Raw genomic sequence first — 20170 nt, 5'->3', positions numbered from 1 at the left:
CGGGAAAACAGTGGAAACAGTGTCAGGCTTTGTTTTTTGGGGCTCCAGAATCACTGCAGATGGTGATTGCAGCCATGCAATTAAAAGACGCTTACTCCTTGGAAGAAAAGTTATGACCAACCTAGACAGCATATTCAAAAGCAGAGACATTACTTTGCCGACTAAGGTCCGTCTAGTCAAGGCTATGGTTTTTCCTGTGGTCATGTATGGATGTGAGAGTTGGTCTGTGAAGAAGGCTGAGCGCCGAAGAATTGATGCTTTTGAACTGTGGTGTTGGGGAAGACTCTTGAGAGTCCCTTGGACTGCAAGGAGATCCCACCAGTCCATTCTGAAGGAGATCAGCCCTGGGATTTCTTTGACAGGAATAATGCTGAAGCTGAAGCTCCAGTACTTTGACCACTTCATGCGGAGAGGTGACGCATTGGAAAAGACTCTGATGCTGGGAGGGATTGAGGGCAGGAGGAGAAGGGGACGACTGAGGATGAGATGGCTGGATGGCATCACGGACTCGATGGACGCGAGTCTGAGTGAACTCCGGGAGTTGGGGATGGACAGGGAGGCCTGGCGTGCTGCGATTCATGGGGTCGCAAAGGGTCGGACACGCCTGAGCGACTGAGCTGAACTCACTTTCCCCCACTCTAATCCCTACTATATTTTGCCTTCTTGGTTTGGTTGTTTGCTTTTCGGACTTTTTTTTTTTTTTTTTAGTTTACTTTATCAACTTGAGGTGGTTTTTTTTTTGAAATTTTTTTGGCTTCTTGATTTTTTTTATCACTCAAAAAAGCTTCACTTTTTTTCCCCCCTAGCTTTCTGACTTTGTGCTTGTGCTCTCAACAATTTCACAATGATTTTCTGCTTCTCAGTAAGGAAGGAGCACCTGATCCTCTCATGGACAGATTTAGCCCACCCAGAACCCCTCAGGCCTGACTGACACAGTGGTTTGTTTTGTTGTTTAGTCGCTCAGTCGTGTCTGATTCTTTGCCACCCTATGGACTGCAGCACGCTAGGCTCCCCTGTCCTTCACCATCTTCCAGAGTTGGCTCAAACTCGTGTCCATTGAGTCGGTGAGGCCATCCAACCATCTCATCCTCTGTCGTCCCCTTCTCCTCCTGCCTTCACTCTTTCCCAGCATCAGGGTCTTTTCCAGTGTGTCGGCTCTTCACATCAGGTGGCCAAAGTATTGGAGCTTCGGCTTCAGCATCAGTCCTTGCAATTCATTTCCTTTAGGATTGACTGGCTTGATCTCCTTGCTGTCCAAGTGACTCTCAAGAGTCTTCTCCAGCACCACAATTTGAAAGCATCAATTCTTTGGCGCTCAGCCTTCTTTATGGTGAACACAAAGACAGGGAAATATTCAATATTTCATGGGGCACATCAATTCCTGCTATAAATTCTGAAGCAGCAAAGAAAAATAACAGGATGTTGGATTCGTCCAGAAGTTTCTGTCTGTTTTTTTATAGTAACTTCCTTCCCTGATGGTGAGTGCGTGCTAAGCCGCTTCAGTCATGTTCAACTTTTTGCGACCCTATGGACTGTAGCCTTCCAGGCTCGTCTGTCCATGGGATTCTCCAGGCAAGAATACTGGAGTGGGTTGCCATGCCCTTCTCCAGGGGATCATCTCAACCCAGGGACCAAACCTGTGTCTTTTCTGGCTCCTGCTTTCGCAGGCGGTTCTTTAACACTAGCGCCACCTGGTGTGAATTCTTTGCAAAACAGCAAGTTGAATATATATATACACAAAGCGGTCACTATGGAGAAGGCAATGGCACCCCACTCCAATACTCTTGCCTGGAAAATCCCATGGACGGGGGAGCCTGGTGGGCTGTATTTCATGGGGTCACTAAGAGTCAGACACGACTGAGCAACTTCACTTACACTTTTCACTTTCATGCATTGGAGAAGGAAATGGCAACCCATTCCAGTGTTCTTGCCTGGAGAATCAGGGACGGCGGAGCCTGGTGGGCTGCCGTCTATGTGGTCGCACAGAGTCAGACAAGACTAAAGTGATTTAGCAGCAGCAGGAGCAGCAGGGATGTGCAAGCTGGTTTTAGAAAAGGCAGAGGAACCAGAGATCAAATTGCCAACATCGGCTGCATCATCGAAAAAGCAAGAGAGTTCCAGAAAAACATCTATTTCTGCTTTATTGACTATGCCAAAGCCTTTGTGTGGATCACAATAAACTGTGAAAAATTCTGAAAGAGATGGGAATACCAGACCACCTGACCTGCCTCTTGAGAAACCTATACGAAGGTCAGGAAGCAACAGTTAGAACTCGACATGGAATAACAGACTGGTTCCAAATAGGAAAAGGAGTATGCCAAGGCTGTATATTGTCACCCTGCCTATTTAACTTCTATGCAGAGTACATCATGAGAAATGCTGGATTGGAAGAAGCACAAGCTGGAATCAAAATTGCCAGGAGAAATATCAATGACCTCAGATATGCAGATGACACCATCCTTACAGCAGAAAGTGAAGAGGAACTAAAAAGCCTCTTGATGAAAGTGAAAGAAGAGAGTGAAAAAGTTGGCTTAAAGCTCAACATTCAGAAAACAAAGATCATGGCATCTGGTCCCATCACTTCATGGGAAACAGATGGGGAAACAGTGGAAACAGTGTCAGACTTTATTTTGGGGGGCTCCAAAATCACTGCAGATGGTGACTGCAGCCATGCAATTAAAAGATGCTTACTCCTTGGAAGGAAAGTTATGACCAACCTAGATAGCATGTTGAAAAGCAGAACATTACTTTGCCAACAAAGGCCGTCTAGTCAAGGCTATGGTTTTTCCAGTAGTCATGTATGGATGTGAGAGTTGGACTGTGAAGAAGGCTGAGCACCGAAGAATTGATGCTTTTGAACTGTGGTGTTGGAGAAGACTCTTGAGAGTCCCTTGGACTGCCAGGAGATCCAACCAGTCCATTCTAAAGGAAATCAGTCCTGGGATTTCTTTGGAAGGAATGGTGCTAAAGCTGAAACTCCAGTACTTTGGCCACCACATGCAAAGAGTTGACTCATTGGAAAAGACCCTGATGTGGGGAGGGATTGGGGGCAGGAGGAGAAGGGGATGACAGAGGATGAGATGGCTGGATGGCATCACTGACTAGATGGACTTGAGTCTGAGTAAAATCTGGGAGTTTGTGATGGATAGGGAGGCCTGGCGTGCTGCAATTCATGGGGTCACAAAGAGTCGGACATGACTAAGCGACTGAACTGAACTGAGGGATTTAAACACCTGAAAATATCAGATGCTCTAGCAATATTACAATTTCCAAGTGTTGGAAAGAATTCAAAGGGTAATTATGAAGGGCTACCATGAAGGGTTGTCTAGGTCCCAGGGACATTTCATTTTCCTTTGACTCTTCACCCCTAGATCTCTGTTGCCTATTTCTCTTTGTAGCTACCACCATCTAGAGAGTGATCGGGATAAGAAGCTTCCCTCTATCTGCCCGTAAAAGCAGCCATGTTTATTTAACCCCAGCATCCTCGGTGCTTCCAGGGATCAAACCCGAGTCTCCTGTGTCTCCTGCATTGGCAGGCAGCGGGTTGTTTACCACTGACCCACCAGGGAATTCTAAAGACAAGGATTCAGTTCAGTTCAGTTCAGCTGCTCAGTTGTGTTGGACTATTTTCGACCCCATGAATCGCAGCATGCCAGGCCTCCCTGTCCATCACCATCTCCCGGAGTTCACTCAGACTCATGTCCATCGAGTCCGTGATGCCATCCAGCCATCTCATCCTCTGTCGTCCCCTTCTCCTCCTGCCCCCAATCCCTCCCCACATCAGAGTCTTTTCCAATGAGTCAACTCTTCACATGAGGTGGCCAAAGTACTGGAGTTTCAGCTTTAGCATCATTCCTTGCAAAGATATCCCAGGGCCGATCTCCTTCAGAATGAACTGGTTGATTACCAAGCCCTAACCGAACTCTCACTTGCCCATTGCACTGTCAATACTTAACAAATTTATCCTTTCTTTGTCTAAAAGGTATAAAAGCTTACTGCTCTGGTCAATTCTTCAGGTCTTCATTCTTTTCTGAAAGCTCTCACGTACATGCGTGCATGCTAAGTCGCTTCAGCTGTGTCTGTCTCTGTGCGACGTGATGGATTGTAGCCCACCCAGCTCCTCTGTCCATGGGATTCTCCAGGCAAGAATACTGGAGTGGGTTGCCATGCTCTACTCCAGATGATCTTCCTGACCCAGGGATCAAACCCTGGTCTCTTAAATCTCCTGCATTTGCAGGGGGGGGTTCTTTACTATTAGCGCCATCTGGGAAGTCCAAGATGTACATGTAAGAAGTTACATGTATATGTAAAAACTTAATAAAGCTTTTTTTCCCTGTTAGAGGAGGAGGAAAAGGATAGTTAGGAAGTTTGGGATGGACATGTACAGTGCTATATTTAAGATGAATAACCAACAAGGTCCTACTGTATAACACAGGGAACTCTGCTCAAAGTCACGTGTCAGCCTGGATGGGAGGGGAATTTGGGGGAGAATGGATACATATATATGCATGGCTGAGTTCCTTTGCTGTCTACCTGAAACTATCACCACATTATTAATCAGCTATAAGTGTAATTTGTGCTCAGCCCTGTCTGACTCTTTGCATCCTCATAGACTGCAGCTCACCAGGCTCCTCTTTCCTTAGAATTTTCCAGGCAAACAATACTGGTGTGGGTTGCATTTATACTCCAGTATAAAAAAAAAGGATTTTTTCTTTTTTTAAGTAGTAGCAGTAATGATACTAATACTAAAATGAGTAATAAAAGAAATCTGAACGGCTGGCAGGATTCCCAGCATTTACAAACTCTGCGACTCTGCAATACACTCCGTCTCAAGTCTGGGGGCCACAGCTCCTTTATACGCAGGGAGGGATGCCTTCTGAGGAACCCTGTGTATTACCCGAGATGAGAACTACACTTCCCAGAAGGCTCTGAGGCACAGCTCTAGTCGGGCCGGTGCGGAGTTGCATGCTGGGAAAAAGAGCCCATGAGCTTTCAGCTTCGCAAATTCCCCGTTTTTTGGACTACGTTTCCCAGAGGGCTCTGGGGGCACGAGCCTATTAGCCTCCCGGGGAGTTGCATGCTGGGAGATGCGCTTTCTGCGCTTTTTTTTTTTTTTTTCAAGCTCTGGTTTCCTGGCGACGCTGTCTGGAGTTAACCTGCACGGCTGCGCTCTCTCCCTTCCGACACCCTGTTAGTTGTTGGGCCCAGAGCCGTGAGTAATTAGCATCCCGGGAGGAAACCTGAAGTGGAAAGCGGCGGGCGGTGGCGGTGAGGAAAAAGGTCAAGAGGCCCGAAACGGAGCGTCGGCCTGTGGCTTCGGGAGCTGCGGAGGGAGTGCGAGCGTGTGCGTGTGTGTGTGTATATGTGTGGGTGTATGTATATGTGTGGGTGTATGTGTGTGTGTGATGGGGCTCGGCCTTGTCTACAGACTGAGGTGCGCGTGGGCGTCGGTGAGGGACACGGGCCGGGTCCCTGCGGTTGTGACGCACTTGCGCGTGAGTGTGTGAAGGGGGGAGGCGACCCGACCTCATCCCGCGGCTGTGCCCGCCCACCCATCCCTGGTGCGTGTGAGCCTCGGGCTCGGACGCCTCCGCTCCGCTCCGCGTGAGTTCCACGCGCGTGGGCTCTGGCGCGGACGGCGGGGCTGTGAGAGCCGCCTTGACGTGTCTGTGGGGTTGGCGGAGCCGGGCGCCTTGTCTCTGGCGGGGGCGTCAGGCGGTGTGTCGCAGCCGCGGTGTGTGAGTTTGTTCAGCTGTGACAGGTGCAGGCTGGCCCCCGGGTGTGTGGGCACGGATTGAGTGAGCACGGGGAGGGGGTGTGTGACGGTATCACCTGTAGCTCCGGTGTCTCCGCTGGTCCCTCCGCCCTCCTACCGTGCAGTACTTGCGGGGACACAGCGGCCTCCAAGAGACGTGGGAGCCCGAACCTTGTAATGAAAATGACAGGAATTGACACAGGTGTCGTCATGAGATGGCGACTTTAGAGCCAGAGGTGCCGTCCTTCCAAAGTCCAGGCCACTGAGTGACAAGATGGAAGGGTCTTGGGGGGAAAAGATTCTATTTTGGAAGGGAGAGGTCCCTGACCTGGGAGGTGCTGGGTGGGGGTGGGGTGGGGGCGGGCGGAGTACCCCCAGTTAGTAGAGCCTAGTTTCCTGGAATCTCTGAAATACATTTGGGTGCACCCTTCTTGTTTTTGGTGCTTTTTTTGAGTATAATTGCTTCACAATGTTGTGTTAATTTCTGCTGTACAACAAGTGGATCAGCTGTAAGTATATTTATACCCCCTTCCTCTTGGACCTGCCTCCCAGCACCCCCCCACCAATGCCACCCCTCTAGGTCATCACAGAGCACCAGGCTGAGCTGCTTGCTATACAGTAGCTCCCCACTGGTTGTTTTACACTTGGTAGTGTGTATATGTCAGTCCTAATCTCCCAGTTCATCCCACCCACCTCTCCCTGCCCCAGCCCTGTGTCCACACGTCCATTCTGTAGATCCGTGTCCCCATTCCTGCCCTGGGACTAGGATCATCTGTACCATTTTTCTAGATTCCACACATATGCATTAATACATGATATTTGTTTTTCTAACTTCACTCTGAGAGACTGTAGGTCCATCCACGTCTCTACAAATGATCCAGTTTCATTCCTTTTTATGACTGAGTAATATTCCATTGTACATATGTACCACATCTTAGGTGTGGTCTTGGAGGGTATTTTCTCTCTCTCTCTCTCTCTCTTTTTTTTTTTTTTTTTTAGCTTTTTAAAGACTTATGCTCTTACCCAGGGTTGGGCCCATGCTTTCCTTAAAATTATTTTTAGCTCTTTAATTAGATTTTTCTGTGTGACGCTCACTGCTTAAAGTCTCTTCTCTTTAAACTAGGAAGAATGAAAACATCTCTTTATGGCCTTTATGTAACTTCGATTTTTCAAGACTGACACAGCTTTCCCTGAAAGGGTTTGGTTCAAAAATACTGGTGTGAAATAGCTGAACTTAGGCAGGCAACAAAAAAGTACAGTTATGTATCAGGGAGTATAGTTTTTGGTTTGCCAATTTAGTCTTTGAGGAAAGGGATTACTTCATTTTGAGACTGGAAATGGGAGGGTATTTCCTGATGTAGTCTGTGCTCCGAAAAGGCCCCAGTGTCTCATTCTGTCCTTTCTTTCCTCAAGGCCAGCTGCCCTCCAGAAAAAGCATTCTGAAGAAGAAGACAGATTATCACAGATCTTCACATCAAGTTCCAGGTGAACTTTTTGTTCAGTAAATGACCTGAATCTGTAGCACTTAAGAATATTTGCCTTCCTTGACCTGAAATGTCCTCGGTATTAACTCAGTAATTGCTTTCCAAGCAACTGTGCAGGCGTCTTCCCTGTTGACTAGCGCTCTCCCATGAGTACTGACATATTCAGTACGTAAATTGTTCACATCTTCCCGTGTGATCTTCTAAGAATCCAATAGAATCGAGGGATACTACTGGGAGGTTAATGTTAGCAGTTTTAGCATGTGATATGGTAATATAATATCATTATGACATTAATTTTTAGGTGGACTCAAAGGCTGCATATCTTTGGTCTTTTGCATAGGACTGACTTTCAGAACACAGTAAGAAAGGAGAAGGGTTTGATTGTTTTAGTCAGTTAATGACAAAGTGTTCAGCTTTGTGAGATTTTTAAGAATGGGGTTTGAGCAAAGGTCTTTGTCATTGAAGGCAAGGTTTTTTTTTTTTTTTTCCTCTAGTAATCAGTAAATAGAAATTTGTTGTATCAGCCAGGTCTTATTTGAGGTCTGACAGTTTCAGTTACATCTTTTTACTAATGGTGAGAGGCAGTATGGTTTGATACTGCGTGTGGGTTCTGGATCTCAAGCAGGGTTTGGCAAACTTTTTCTCTAAAGGGTCACATATTAAATATTTTGTGCTTTGTGGGCCACATATGGTTGCAAATTGTTCTTTTTAATAGATTGTAGTTTTAGAACCGTTTTACTTTTTTTTTTTTTTTTTCAGTTAGAACAGTTTTAGTTTTACAGAAAAATTGCAAAGATAGTACACAGAATTCCCAGGTACCCTGCACCCAGTTTCTCCTATTATTTACAACTCATATTAGTATAGGATATTAGTTAGAATTAATGAGCCGATTCTGGAACCTTACTGTTAACTGAAATCCGTGCTTTATTCAGATTTCCTTAGTACTTTTTTAAAAACAGTTTTGACTATGTTTATTTATTTATTTATTTATTGTTATTATCTGGCTGTGAGGCATGTGGGCTATTAGTTCCCCCACCAGGGATCAAACCCTCACCCCGTGCAGTGGAACTGCCAACATCTTAACCGCTGGACCACCAGGGAAGTCCCACAGGTTTCCCTAGTTTTTACACAGTAGTTTTCATCTGTGGGATCCTGGGATCCCATCCAGAATACCACATTACATTTCATGTAATGTTGTCATGTCTCCTTAAGCTCCTCTAGGCTGTGTTGATTTCTCACACTTCCCTTGTTTTTGACAACGTTGGTGGTTTTAAGAGGAACTGGTCAGGTATTTTGTAGGCTGCCACTCTGTTGGAATCAGAGGTTTTCCTCATGAGCTTATGGATTTATGGGTTTGGAGAATTCTGGGTGATGTACGCTGAGAGCTGCTAGGAAGAGGGCTTCATTCTCATGATGTCAGATCATGACCAAAGTACTTCCAAATGATGGATTCTATGTGTCAATAAATGAATTTATTTTCTATGTTTTATACCTTACATATTTTCTTCTAATAGCATTGCATGCAACGAAAATGCTAGCAGGGTTAGGTGATTTAGTGTTTATCTTCAGGACACTGGCTGAAGGACAGGTTCAAAATCAGAGCTCACCCTCCCTTTAAGACTAAGACTAAGCAACATCAAGGTACCTATCAGTATCTGTGGGGCATCTTGGCATTTTAGCCGTTTTTTTCCCAGTCAGTCCTCCAACATATATGGGAAGATGTAGACATCACAGAGTTGGTTTAGGTATTAGGAAGTAAAAAGAAATGAGATGTCATTCAGATTAAAAAAAAAAATCCCCAAAATAAGTTATTCAGAGATATTTCTGCAAGTTCAAGAGGTCTCCTTTGAGAAAGGGAGTGGATCTTTATCTTTTGAGAATCTGTCTCAACATGTATGGGTGTTTATATCGGTACAAATATCTTGATCATGGTGTATATTGTATATAAATATGTATATATGCATATTGAGAAACATCGTTTCAATAGCCTGATTTTCCTACTGACAATATACCTGAAAAATTTTTCATGTCTTCAAGTATTTCTTCTGACTTAGCATTGAATAGCCCTCTAGTACATTTTCACTTTGATATTCTACCTGTATTTATGCAGCCAGCTTTGCTGAATTCAGAATGCCAGACCCTATCTGGGTAGTTCTCTCTCCGCCTTGTCCGCCTGCCAAATCTTGGTGACTTCACCCCGTCCAGAGGCCGGAAGAGCTCGAGTTGGCATGGTGCAGCCCCTCCCACCTGGGACGGTGTGAATGACCATAATGGACCCTCTGCCGAGAGTCCCCTAGCCACCCTCAGTGAAATTTGAGGGCCTGGTCTCCACACAAAACCCCGCTCTGCCATCACACCGAAGGCAGGTTCAGGAGCTTCCCTAAACCACCCTGAGGTTTCATAACTCAGGACTAGAAGGGACTCTTGGAACTCACCAAATGCTGCGCTAGTCCCGGTTCCTGTGAATGACAGGGCAGGATGCAGACTAACAGCCGCCGAGGAGGCAGGTGCACAGGGTGAGGCCCAGCAAGTTCCCACCCTGGGGCTTCCGGTGCCTTCTCCTGGTGAGATCAGGATGCCAGCTATTGTGCCAACATCAGCGAGTGACAGTATGTTCAGAGTACTGCCAGCCAGGGAAGCACACCTGAGCTTCAGTGTCTGGAGTTTTCACTGCAGCTTCATCATGTGGACATAATTGATTGGTCCTGTGGACGTAGGTGATTGATGTGTTGTCCAGATGTTGATCTCAGTCCCCAAGTCAACTCATAGCTCATGACCCATGGTCTCCCCATCCCCACCCATCACCTGAGTGGTCTTCCTGGTGTGTCCAGTACCCACCCTAAGGTGCGGTGTGACCTGCCCCTACCCAAAGCAAAGACATCCCTGTTATATGCAATGTCCATTACCTCTCAGAGGCTGAGGGCAAAGGCTGCACTTTTCTTTGGTCAAGGCCGGATTTTCGGCCATATCCCCCACCAGGGAGCTGGCCAGGAATCCTCCCACTTCAGTGTCAGATCTAATTTCAAAACATAAAATAAGTGCTCCTCTGCCCCATCTATGCAGCTGGGTTTCCTGGAGTTTCAAGGAGAACTTGATTTTTCCAGAATCCTTTTAATCTTCTCCAGGTGTGTTTTTGTGGGGGAGCTGTAGGGGAAGAAGATGGGGTTCTGTGGCAGCGAAGGTGGAGGAGTGAGAAGGCTGTACTAAGTCATTTGGGGACCAGGGTGCACTTATTTTCAAGCCTTGTTTTCCTCTTGTAGATCTGGCATCTCTGGATTTTGTGTCTTCAGTAAAGGAGACCCCAGGAGCACTGATCAGTCCTTGAATTCTAGAACTATGGCCCACGTGAGTGTGTTTCTCTTTCCATCTTGAGCTGTGATGTCTGGGTCCTGTGCATACTTGTGTGAAATACTGTGAAGCCTCCTGCCCAAGTGAGTTCCACTGAAGACCTGCTCCCCTGCTCTTCCTGCTGCAGCAAATAATGATGCCATGTAGCCCTGTGCTCACCTCTGTGGCTAAAGTTTTTCACGGAACACTCCTCTGCTCACTTTTTTTGTCAAGAGTAATTGCAACAATGGAAGCAGAAACTACCTCGGGAGAAATATTTGAGTCAGGTCCACAATTTGATGAGTTCTAGACGTTGGTCCCATATAACCACATGAGACTCCTCTCTCACCTCCACTGATCTTCCAAGGTTCATGCTTTATGAAGAATTGGAGTGTGATGAAGCCCTGGCTCAGAGATCATTTTCCTGTCAGGGGACCCAGGAGATGAATTTTGTTTGTTTGTTTTAATTTTGTTTATTTTTGGCTGCCCTGAGTCTTCGTTGCTGCACGTGGGCTTTCTCTTGTTGCAGTAACTAGAGGGCTACTCTCTAGTTGCTGTGCCCAGGGTTTTCATTGTGGAGGTTTCTCTTGTTTTGGAACATGAGCTCTAGGGTGGGCATGCTCCGTAGTTATAGCACATGGGCCTAGTTGCCCTGAGGCATGTGGGATCTTCCTGGACCAGGAATCAAACCTGTGTCTTTTGCATTGGCAGGCAGATTCTTAACCACTGGACCATCAGGGAAGTCCCTGAATTTTGTTTTAAACAGACCTGTCTCTGTGTTTCCAAATCGTTTGATATTTATTTCCTCTAAATCAGGAAGAAAGAAAAGGCAGGGTTAGTGGATAATTAACAGGTGAGAAGGTCATTTCAGGTCAAAGTAATAGATGATCATATACTCCTGGAATCAGGGAACTTAAGACATCTGACTCAACCTAAATGTGTGACTAATAATTCAGTCTAATCCATTCATATTGACAGCTTACAGTGAACACTGTCAGATTTGTGATCTCTGAAGAAGATTTAGCTTCAGGATCAGGGACCAGGCTTGATGACTCAAGAACTTTTGTGTGGTAGAGTTTTATTAAGAGACAGAGAAGCTTCTGACAGAAACATCAGAAGAGGGGTGGAGAGTGCCCCCCCTTGTTAGATTTTAGCAAGCTGTTTTTTGTTTGTTAGAAAGCTATTAATCAGATAAGAGAGACACCTCAAGGCTAAGGGAGTTTAACCAGCCCCCTCTCCCACAATATGCATTTTTGAGATAGGATAGAACAGGTGTGTCATCCCCCAGCCATAAAACAATTGATACGAATATTGGTTTGTTGAGCTGTTATCAGCCAAGGTTTGAGAAAAGGAAAAAAGTTAGTCTTAGGTGGAACCATTTTGAAGAAAGGCAAATTCCAAAGCAAATACATGATTTCATTAATATAGCTTAAGAAAAGCATTTCCGTAAGAGAAGCACATTGGTTAGCTCAAGGTTTGAGAAAAGTTGAGTTCAGGTGGAACCAAGTGTTGTCATGGCAACACAGAATTTTAAGAGAAACCTCCTTTTAATTTTGTATAGGCAAGGAAAAAAATCGACACTTGTAGTTTGTTTCTTCCTGCCACTTCAGGGAGAGATTAAAGAGTTACAGCCTGTTTCCTCGTTTGGAGACCCTTGGCCTTCCTACCTGTTACCCTCTCAATATGATGGAGTAAAAAACAAAAACAAAACCTGCTTTTGTCATCACAAAGGCTGACCGTGTAAAAGATAACCTGTCAAAATGATGAGCCTGAAGCTTGAAAACATTCAAACCTGCAAGCCTGATTTTCTAAGATAAAAGATTTTATATTCAGGAAGCAAACCCCTGGCTTTTTTTGTTTGTTTGTTTCTCCTTAAACAGAACAGAAATGCTGTAGGAATGCACGCTTGCTGAGAATTTATGAGACAGGCATGTAGCAGGCTCAGTACTTGTGAACAAGAGAAACCTGGGCTTGTTTTAGCTATTTCCTGGCAGAATGGCATGGTTAGAGTACCCCAGGGTGTCGATTGTCTTCCTTGCAGCAGGAGGGGCTAAGCGTGAGTCGCAGCGGTGACTTCCCTGGCCCCGACCCAGGTCCCAGGCCTTTAATCTGCTCACTGTGTCCACCCCTGCACAGAGTAGGGGCCTCCCTCCCCCTCCTTCATCTTGAAGTTATGTCCTTCTGCTCCATCAGGGACGCGAGGGTTTGGTGACCTTCTCGGATGTGGCCATCGACTTCTCTCAGGAGGAGTGGGCATGTCTGGACTCCAGGCAGAGGGACTTATACTGGGATGTGATGCTGGAGAACTACAGTAACCTGGTCTCACTTGGTAAGTTCCCAACTTGGACAACCTGGACTCTCTGCCCGCACCATCAGCTCCCTCCATGGTGAGCTTCAGGACCACCTTTCAAGAGCCTCATTGAATTTCTTTCTTCCTGCTCCCAAGGGACATTTTGAGCTTTGTCCAGTCGGAAATGGGCATCACGTGTACACCTCTACCTCCTCACCCATCAGCCATCTTCCTACCACTGTCTGGCCCTCATGTAATTATTTCTCTTCCTTAATGACCAAAGGGTTGATTAGGGTTATTTAACTTATGAAAATGAATGTATTTGTTTATTTCATGACCATCTTTGGAGAAACCAAGCTTCATGCTATGAGCCCATGTTTACACCCAGATTGCTGTTGGTGGTACTGTGGGGACCCACCTTTAGGGAAGACGGCCTGACACATGATATGAGTTTCTCTGGCATACCAGCCTCTGTGTAGATGCAAACTGAACAAACAGAATCCATGTAAAACCACACTAAGCGTATTCCACTCCCTACACACTGGACCTGAAGTGAGGTTGAAAGTTATAATCCGTGAATTCTGAGTTAAACACCAGATGATATCATCTTGTTTATAAGGAAACTTAATATTTTTCTGTTAGCGAAATAACAGCCATAATATGCATGGCTAATATTGTGCTTACTATATACCAGGAAGCATCCTGAGCATGGTGTGTGTGTATATTAATATATTTCATCCCATCCTCACTAGTTTATCGATAGGAGCAGTTATTATATTACTATAGATTAGTATGCTGGGGCACAGGGTGACTTGGTCAGTCAAGGAGGCAGAAGCAAAAATGGAACCTAAGTTTTCTGGCCCCCAAATCCATACATTCAACCATGTTCTACTTGCCTCTATAAGCTTAAAACAAGACCATTTATCTACCCATCTGGTTTCCTCTTTGTCCTCCAATCCTTTCTGTTTCCTGAAGTCTTTTATCATTTTGACATTTAGATTGTGACACATTTAACTGAAATGCAATCAAAAAAATCTTGAGCCAACAAGTTTTTTCCCAAGTTCTGCCTCTTGTGAAGTTTCTCTTCTTTTGAAAGCAAGACGTCTCAATTCTGTGCCAGACACAATGCTCTTATGGAAGCAAGGGAGAGAGGTTTGATGGTTGAGGGGAAAAGATACCAAAACAGTGCAGAGCAGACCTCGGGCAGGGAGCAGTTGCCTCCCTTGAGGTGTTTGGGGGGCGTCTCCACAAAGGTCTCAGGCCCAGGGCCTCTGAGGAAGAAGTTACCACCTTAAAGTTGATCTTCCCCGTTTCCCTCCCAGTTGATTTTCCTTCTCATGTTTCACCCCTGTTGAAAGACAAGGGCATAGGAAACAGGACCCTGTGCCATTGGTAGTTTCTGAAATGTGGTTATTTTCCTAGCTTCATGTGCTTTCTTCATTTTCTTTATATATATGTATGTATATATATATAATTATTATTTTTTTGGGGGGGGTGATACTGCTTCTTGGGTGCTCTATTCTTCCATCATGAAGCAACATCTGCTTGTGTCTCTTTTTGTGTCATTAGCAGTTGCAGACACTCAGTACCAAGATTCAGTATTTCATTGGGGTTCAAAATGATATTTTATCATTGCCTCTTCATTTGTTCACTGTAATAATTCTTTAAAGAGAAACCTTGATCCACCTGCTTATTGGTGGTGTAGTGGAACTGCTCACGTTGAAAGCTAAATCTTTGTTCTTTTAAGGAAAAAAAAGTAATAGCTTTTAATAACAAAGGGTTGGTGTCCTAGCCTGCTCTAAGTTAGCCATGTAACATTTTTCTAGTGTCTTTATAAACTCATGAATTTAAATGTTTGATGTTTCATAGTCCCTTGAGTTAGCATCTTAATCGATGCTCAGATTATTCTAAGCATTGCCTCATAAGTGTTTCACAGTTTTATTATTAAATTTAGTTCTACACATCATCTTTTGAATGTTGAATCTTTGTATCAGGAATTACTTTTATTGGTAGTACATGTGTGTGTGTACCATCCAACTATATTTTTTTACAGTCATAGTATATTTGATTTTCTTGGTTTTCCAGGCTTGTCATCATGTCTACAAATTGTGATCTTTTTCATCTTCATTTTTGAGATTTGTCCCTCCAGGGTTTTTTGTTTGGGTTTTTTTTTTTTTTTTTTTTTTGCTTAATTTTTATAGCTGATAGGAAATAGTAGAGCTATTCATAATAGTCAGTTCCTTTTGGGTTTGATTTTAGCAGGAATGTCTCCAGCGCTTCCTCATTAAGTGTTGTGATGCTAGACATGGAATCTGCATCTTAATAAGAGCTCTCGGTGATTCATATTTTTCCCACTGGAGAAGTTTTATTTCTGTTAGAGAAGGTTTTGGTTTGTGATTAGTTTTGGTTTTGTTTCCTTAAAAAATAACAAAATATGTTGGATTTTTTTGTTTTTGTGTGTGTGTGTGTGTGTTTTCCAGATTTGGAATCACCATACGAGACCAAAAGTTTACCTTCACAAAAGAACTCTTATGGGATGAATTTTTCCAAACGGACCTCAAATAGAAAAAGTAAATCCCGTGGCCTTGGCTGGACATGTGAAGGTGAGCTGGACAGATCACGGGCCCCTCAAGAGGGACGTGCCAGTCAAAGGATAATCAGCTGTGGGGATACCCCTGCTTATAGAGAAAGCACCCCTGTTCGGCCACAGCAGAGACTCCCTAACAGGGAAAATTCCTATGAATGTAAGGAATGTGGGAAGGCCTTTAGCCGAGGCTATCAGCTTACTCAGCATCAGAAGATTCATACAGGTGAGAAGCCTTATCAATGTAAAGAATGTAAAAAGGCCTTCCGTTGGGGCAATCAGCTTACTCAGCATCAGAAAATCCACACTGGCGAGAAACCTTATGAATGTAAAGACTGCGGGAAGGCCTTCCGATGGGGCTCGAGCCTCGTGATCCATAGGCGAATCCACACGGGAGAGAAGCCCTATGAGTGTAAGGACTGCGGGAAGGCCTTCCGGCGTGGTGACGAGCTCACCCAGCATCAGAGATTCCACACCGGTGAGAAGGACTATGAGTGCAAAGACTGTGGCAAGACCTTCAGCCGGGTGTACAAACTCATTCAGCACAAGCGAATTCACAGTGGCGAGAAGCCCTTCGAGTGTAAGGACTGCGGGAAAGCCTTCATCTGCGGCTCGAGCCTCGTGCAACATAAGAGAATCCACACAGGGGAGAAGCCCTATGAGTGCCAGGAGTGCGGCAAGGCCTTCACCCGCGTCAACTATCTCACCCAGCATCAGAAAATCCACACGGGGGAGAAGCCTCATGAGTGTAAGGAGTGCGGGAAGGCCTTCCGTTGGGGTTCGAGTCTCGTGAAGCACGAGAGAATTCACACGGGGGAGAAGCCGTATAAATGTACAGAATGCGGAAAGGCCTTTAACTGCGGCTACCATCTCACTCAGCATGAGAGGATCCACACTGGCGAAACGCCTTACAAATGCAAGGAGTGTGGAAAGGCCTTTATCTATGGCTCGAGCCTTGTCAAGCACGAGCGCATTCACACGGGGTTTAAGCCCTATGGGTGTCAGGAGTGTGGGAAGGCCTTCAGTCACGGCCACCAGCTGACACAGCATCAGAAAACCCACACTGGTGAGAAGCCCTCTGAATGTAAGGAATGTGGAAAGGCCACATGTAACCACGGAAACCACCTTCGAGACCATGAGAGGATTCCCGCCGTTGAAAAGCCTTTCGTGTACAAAGGCCTCCCTTCAACATTCGTTTCTTCCACGACATGAGGAACATTTGTGTTGAGAGTGAATGCAAGGAAGCCTTCACTGGTCGCCCTTCTGCTTATAGACTATCAGAAGTCATGTGAGCGGTGAATTTGGAGAATCGCTTTTTCTTATTGATCACAGCTTACTCAGCTGTCAGCGGTTATCTCCTGGATTAGGTTAGTTTCAAGGAGAGCATAGAAACCTTCCAGTACCGCTTCATCTCTGCCATATTTCAGATGTGTTCTAAGGTGAAACTCTGCTAGTGAGTTTGTGGGAGAGCTTTTCTTGTGGCACTTAACCCAACCTGTTACCACCACCCTCCTACCTCTCACTGCCTGAGAGACACTGGAAAAAGGAGCTCTTACCCACTGTGCTTTATTCGTGAAGTGGGGATAATCACACCTAACTAATACTGCTGTCATGGTGATTAGATGAGTTTGGTACATGTGAACTCCCTGAACATGTATCTGGAATATTGTGTAAGCTCAATAAATATTAGCTGCTCTTGTTGTTCTCATTAGCATTAGCATTGCTATTAGTTATTACAGGAAGACATCCTGTAGGAGCAGTGAGTTGAGAAAAGTCTGTCAGAGTTCTGTAAGAAAATATAGGGACTTCCCTAGTGGTCCAGTGGTTAGGATTCTCTGCTTCCACTGTGGAGGATGCAGGTTCAGTCCCTGGTCAGGGAACTAAGATCCCACAAGCCACATGGTGCACCCCCCAGAAAAGAAGAAAATAGAGGAGATTGCCATAACCGTGGGGTGGGCAACATTTCTTAGTACACAGAAAACTCTCAACGGAAAATGAAAAGTTATTAAGTTGGAATTTATCAAAAGTTCAAAGTTCCGGTCATCAAGTGACATCATGAAGGTGATGAAAAAGCAAGAAACAGACTGGAAGAAGACATTTACCTAAATGTGATGAAGGATTCACAAAGGATAAAAAGAATTCTTCAAGTCAATAATAAAACAGCAAGTCAATTGGAAGGTGAAGGGAGGGGCTTCCCTGGCAGTCCAGTGGTTAGGACTCCATGCTTTCACTGCCGAGGGCGTTGGTTCAGCCCCTGGTTGAGGGACTAAGATCCCACAAGCTGCACAGTGCGGCCAATAAAAATAATAAATACAAGGTGAAAGGAGACCTAGGTAATCATGTAAGATCATCAAATGTCAAGTAAGTGGAGATGAGTTAAATGTCGTCATTCCAGGGATATGCAAAGTCAGGTTGCCCTGGGAGTCACTAAACACCAGAATGGCTAACACTGAAATTGCATATGAGCCAGTGTCTTTGCTGAATGTTCACACATGGCCTGTTGAAGGAACAGAACCAGCACACTGGACCTCTCCAGGTTCTGGAGGTCCCAAAGCAGGGGGTTGGGGGGGTTGGGGAGGCCAGTGCTCCAGGGATGCAAGTGGATTTTCCCTGGGGGTGGGGGGGGTGGGGGTGGGGCCAAGGGTCAAGTCCTGAGTATGGAAGGAGCAGGTAGACTCAGAAGGGACCTGAGCTGTCTTATGAGTTATCATTCAGTCACTCAGTTGTGTTTGACTCTCTGCAGCCCCTTGGACTGCAGCACACTAGGCTTCCCTGTCCTTCACCGTCTCCTGGAGCTTGTTCAAACTCATGTCCATTGAGTCGGTGGTGCCATGTAACCATCTCATCCTTTGTCGTCCCCTTCTCCCGCCTTCAATCTTTCCCAGCATCAGGGTCTTTTCCAGTGAGTCAGCTCTTTTCATCAGGTGGCCGAAGTATTGGAGCTTCAGCTTAAGTATCAGTCCCTCCAATGAATATTCAGGACTGATTTCCTTTAGGATGGACTGGTTTGATCTTGCCATTCTAGGGACTCTCAAGTCTCCAACACCACAGTTCAAAAGCATCAATTCTTTGGTGCTCAGTGTTTATTGTCCGACTCACATCCGTACATGACTATTGGAAAAACCATAACTTTGACCATATGGACCTTTGTCAGCCATCTTAAGAGGGTCATTCCTAAGTGAAGATGGGGTTGACTTGGGGAAAGGACTTGAGCCCGTGGTGGGGAATCTGAGAGTCTGGGCAGGGGAGGACTAGAGCCCATTCGAGTGTTTGATAAGCTTGGAGCGGGGCTCACAGCAGCCAGAGCTCACGTCTGGGAGACTGGAGAAAAAGTCCTGGAGAGGGAGCCTTTGAGAGCTGGAGGACTCAAATGCCGTGGATGAATACAGCTTGGGAGACCTGGGGTGAGAACTAAAGCCAGTGGGAGAACTGTGGCACAGGGTGGCTGGGTGGTTAGAGTCCAGCGGCATGTCCTGTGAAGGCCAACAGAGAGGATCCTGAACCCAGCTGAAGTAGGGCTTATGTGTGGCATATCTCAGCGTTGTGGTTACAGCTCCATTAAAGCTGTTTTGTCCTTGGGTTATGTATACCTTAAGGGCTTCCCAGGTGGTGCTAGAACCCAGTGGTGAAGAACCCACCTGCCAACATAGGAGATGTAAGAGACGTGGGTTTGATCCCTGGGTCAGGAAGATCCCCTGGAGAAGGAAATGGCAACCCACTCCAGTGTTCTGGCTTGGGGAATCCCATGGACACAGGAGCCAGGGAGACTACAGTACATGGGGTTGCAAAAGAGTCAGACATGACTGAGCGACTAAAAAAGTCCTTATCTTCATTTAATGAGGTTTATTTGCAAATTCCTCTGGCGCCATCTGTAGGCTGGTTAGAGTATCTTCATCAAAAGGAGCGTTGATTTCCTGCCTTTTTGTGTTTGCTGCTTAATTGCCTTCAGCTCAAAATAAATTCTATGTCAGGTATATTTTAGGGTGATATACCTGGTTTCCTTCAGTTATGATACAAGCATTGTTTTCAATAAAGAAAGCCATGAAGTATTTTTGTATGTGTTCTCTTTTTGTATATCATTCCGTTTTATATTGTTTATGAATTAGTTTAATTTAGGTTTGTTTGCTGTGAGTCGATGTGTGTGTGCATGCGTGCTAAGTCGCTTCAGTCATGTCCAACTCTTTGTGATCCCATGGACGGAATGACAGCCTCCTCTGTCCATGGGATTTTCCAGGCAAGAATGCTGGAATGGGTAAGTCAGTCACTTCTCCAGGGGATCTTCCTGACTGATCAAAGGGTCGAATGCATCTCTGCTGCATTGCAGGTGGATTTTTTACCATCTGAGCCACCAAGGAAGCCCCACAGGTACATGTATCACTGTTATGCGAATGTATGTTCCTTGGTTCTTTGTCTCATCACAACAAAGATTTGGAGTGATGGATGTTAAAGCCCCCTCGGTGTGTCACAGCTCTTGGGGCTTGGATAGACCATGTTATAGCTCTCAGGTCTTGAAAGGACCATTTATAGCTCTTAGACAAATCAGTGTTACAGCTCAGTGTTACAGCTCGATTTTATTTAGAAGATAGCAGGAAAATCCATCTCTCAGGCGTGAGGGCACATTGATCCAAAGACGCGAAGGGAAGAGTGCCCCAGTGCACAGGGGAGAGAGAGAGCTAGCTTTGGCTCCTCTTTTTATATGTTTCTCTCTCCCTGGGCCTGTCCTATGTAAA

At 45.5% G+C, this 20170-nt stretch overlaps 1 protein-coding gene across 1 annotated transcript; it reads left to right on the top strand.

Annotated features, from left to right (window-relative positions):
- Positions 5117 to 17151, top strand: ZNF331 (zinc finger protein 331). Its single transcript, XM_005692920.3, has 5 exons — positions 5117 to 5212; positions 7169 to 7240; positions 10500 to 10584; positions 12760 to 12895; positions 15337 to 17151. Exons 3-5 carry the CDS (start codon positions 10576 to 10578, stop codon positions 16650 to 16652), a joined length of 1461 nt encoding a protein of 486 aa, XP_005692977.1. The 5' UTR covers positions 5117 to 5212; positions 7169 to 7240; positions 10500 to 10575; the 3' UTR covers positions 16653 to 17151.

Source organism: Capra hircus, chromosome 18 (assembly GCF_001704415.2).
Source record: "Capra hircus breed San Clemente chromosome 18, ASM170441v1, whole genome shotgun sequence".
Lineage (NCBI taxonomy): Eukaryota > Metazoa > Chordata > Mammalia > Artiodactyla > Bovidae > Capra > Capra hircus.
This window is presented reverse-complemented; position numbering and strand designations above follow the sequence as displayed.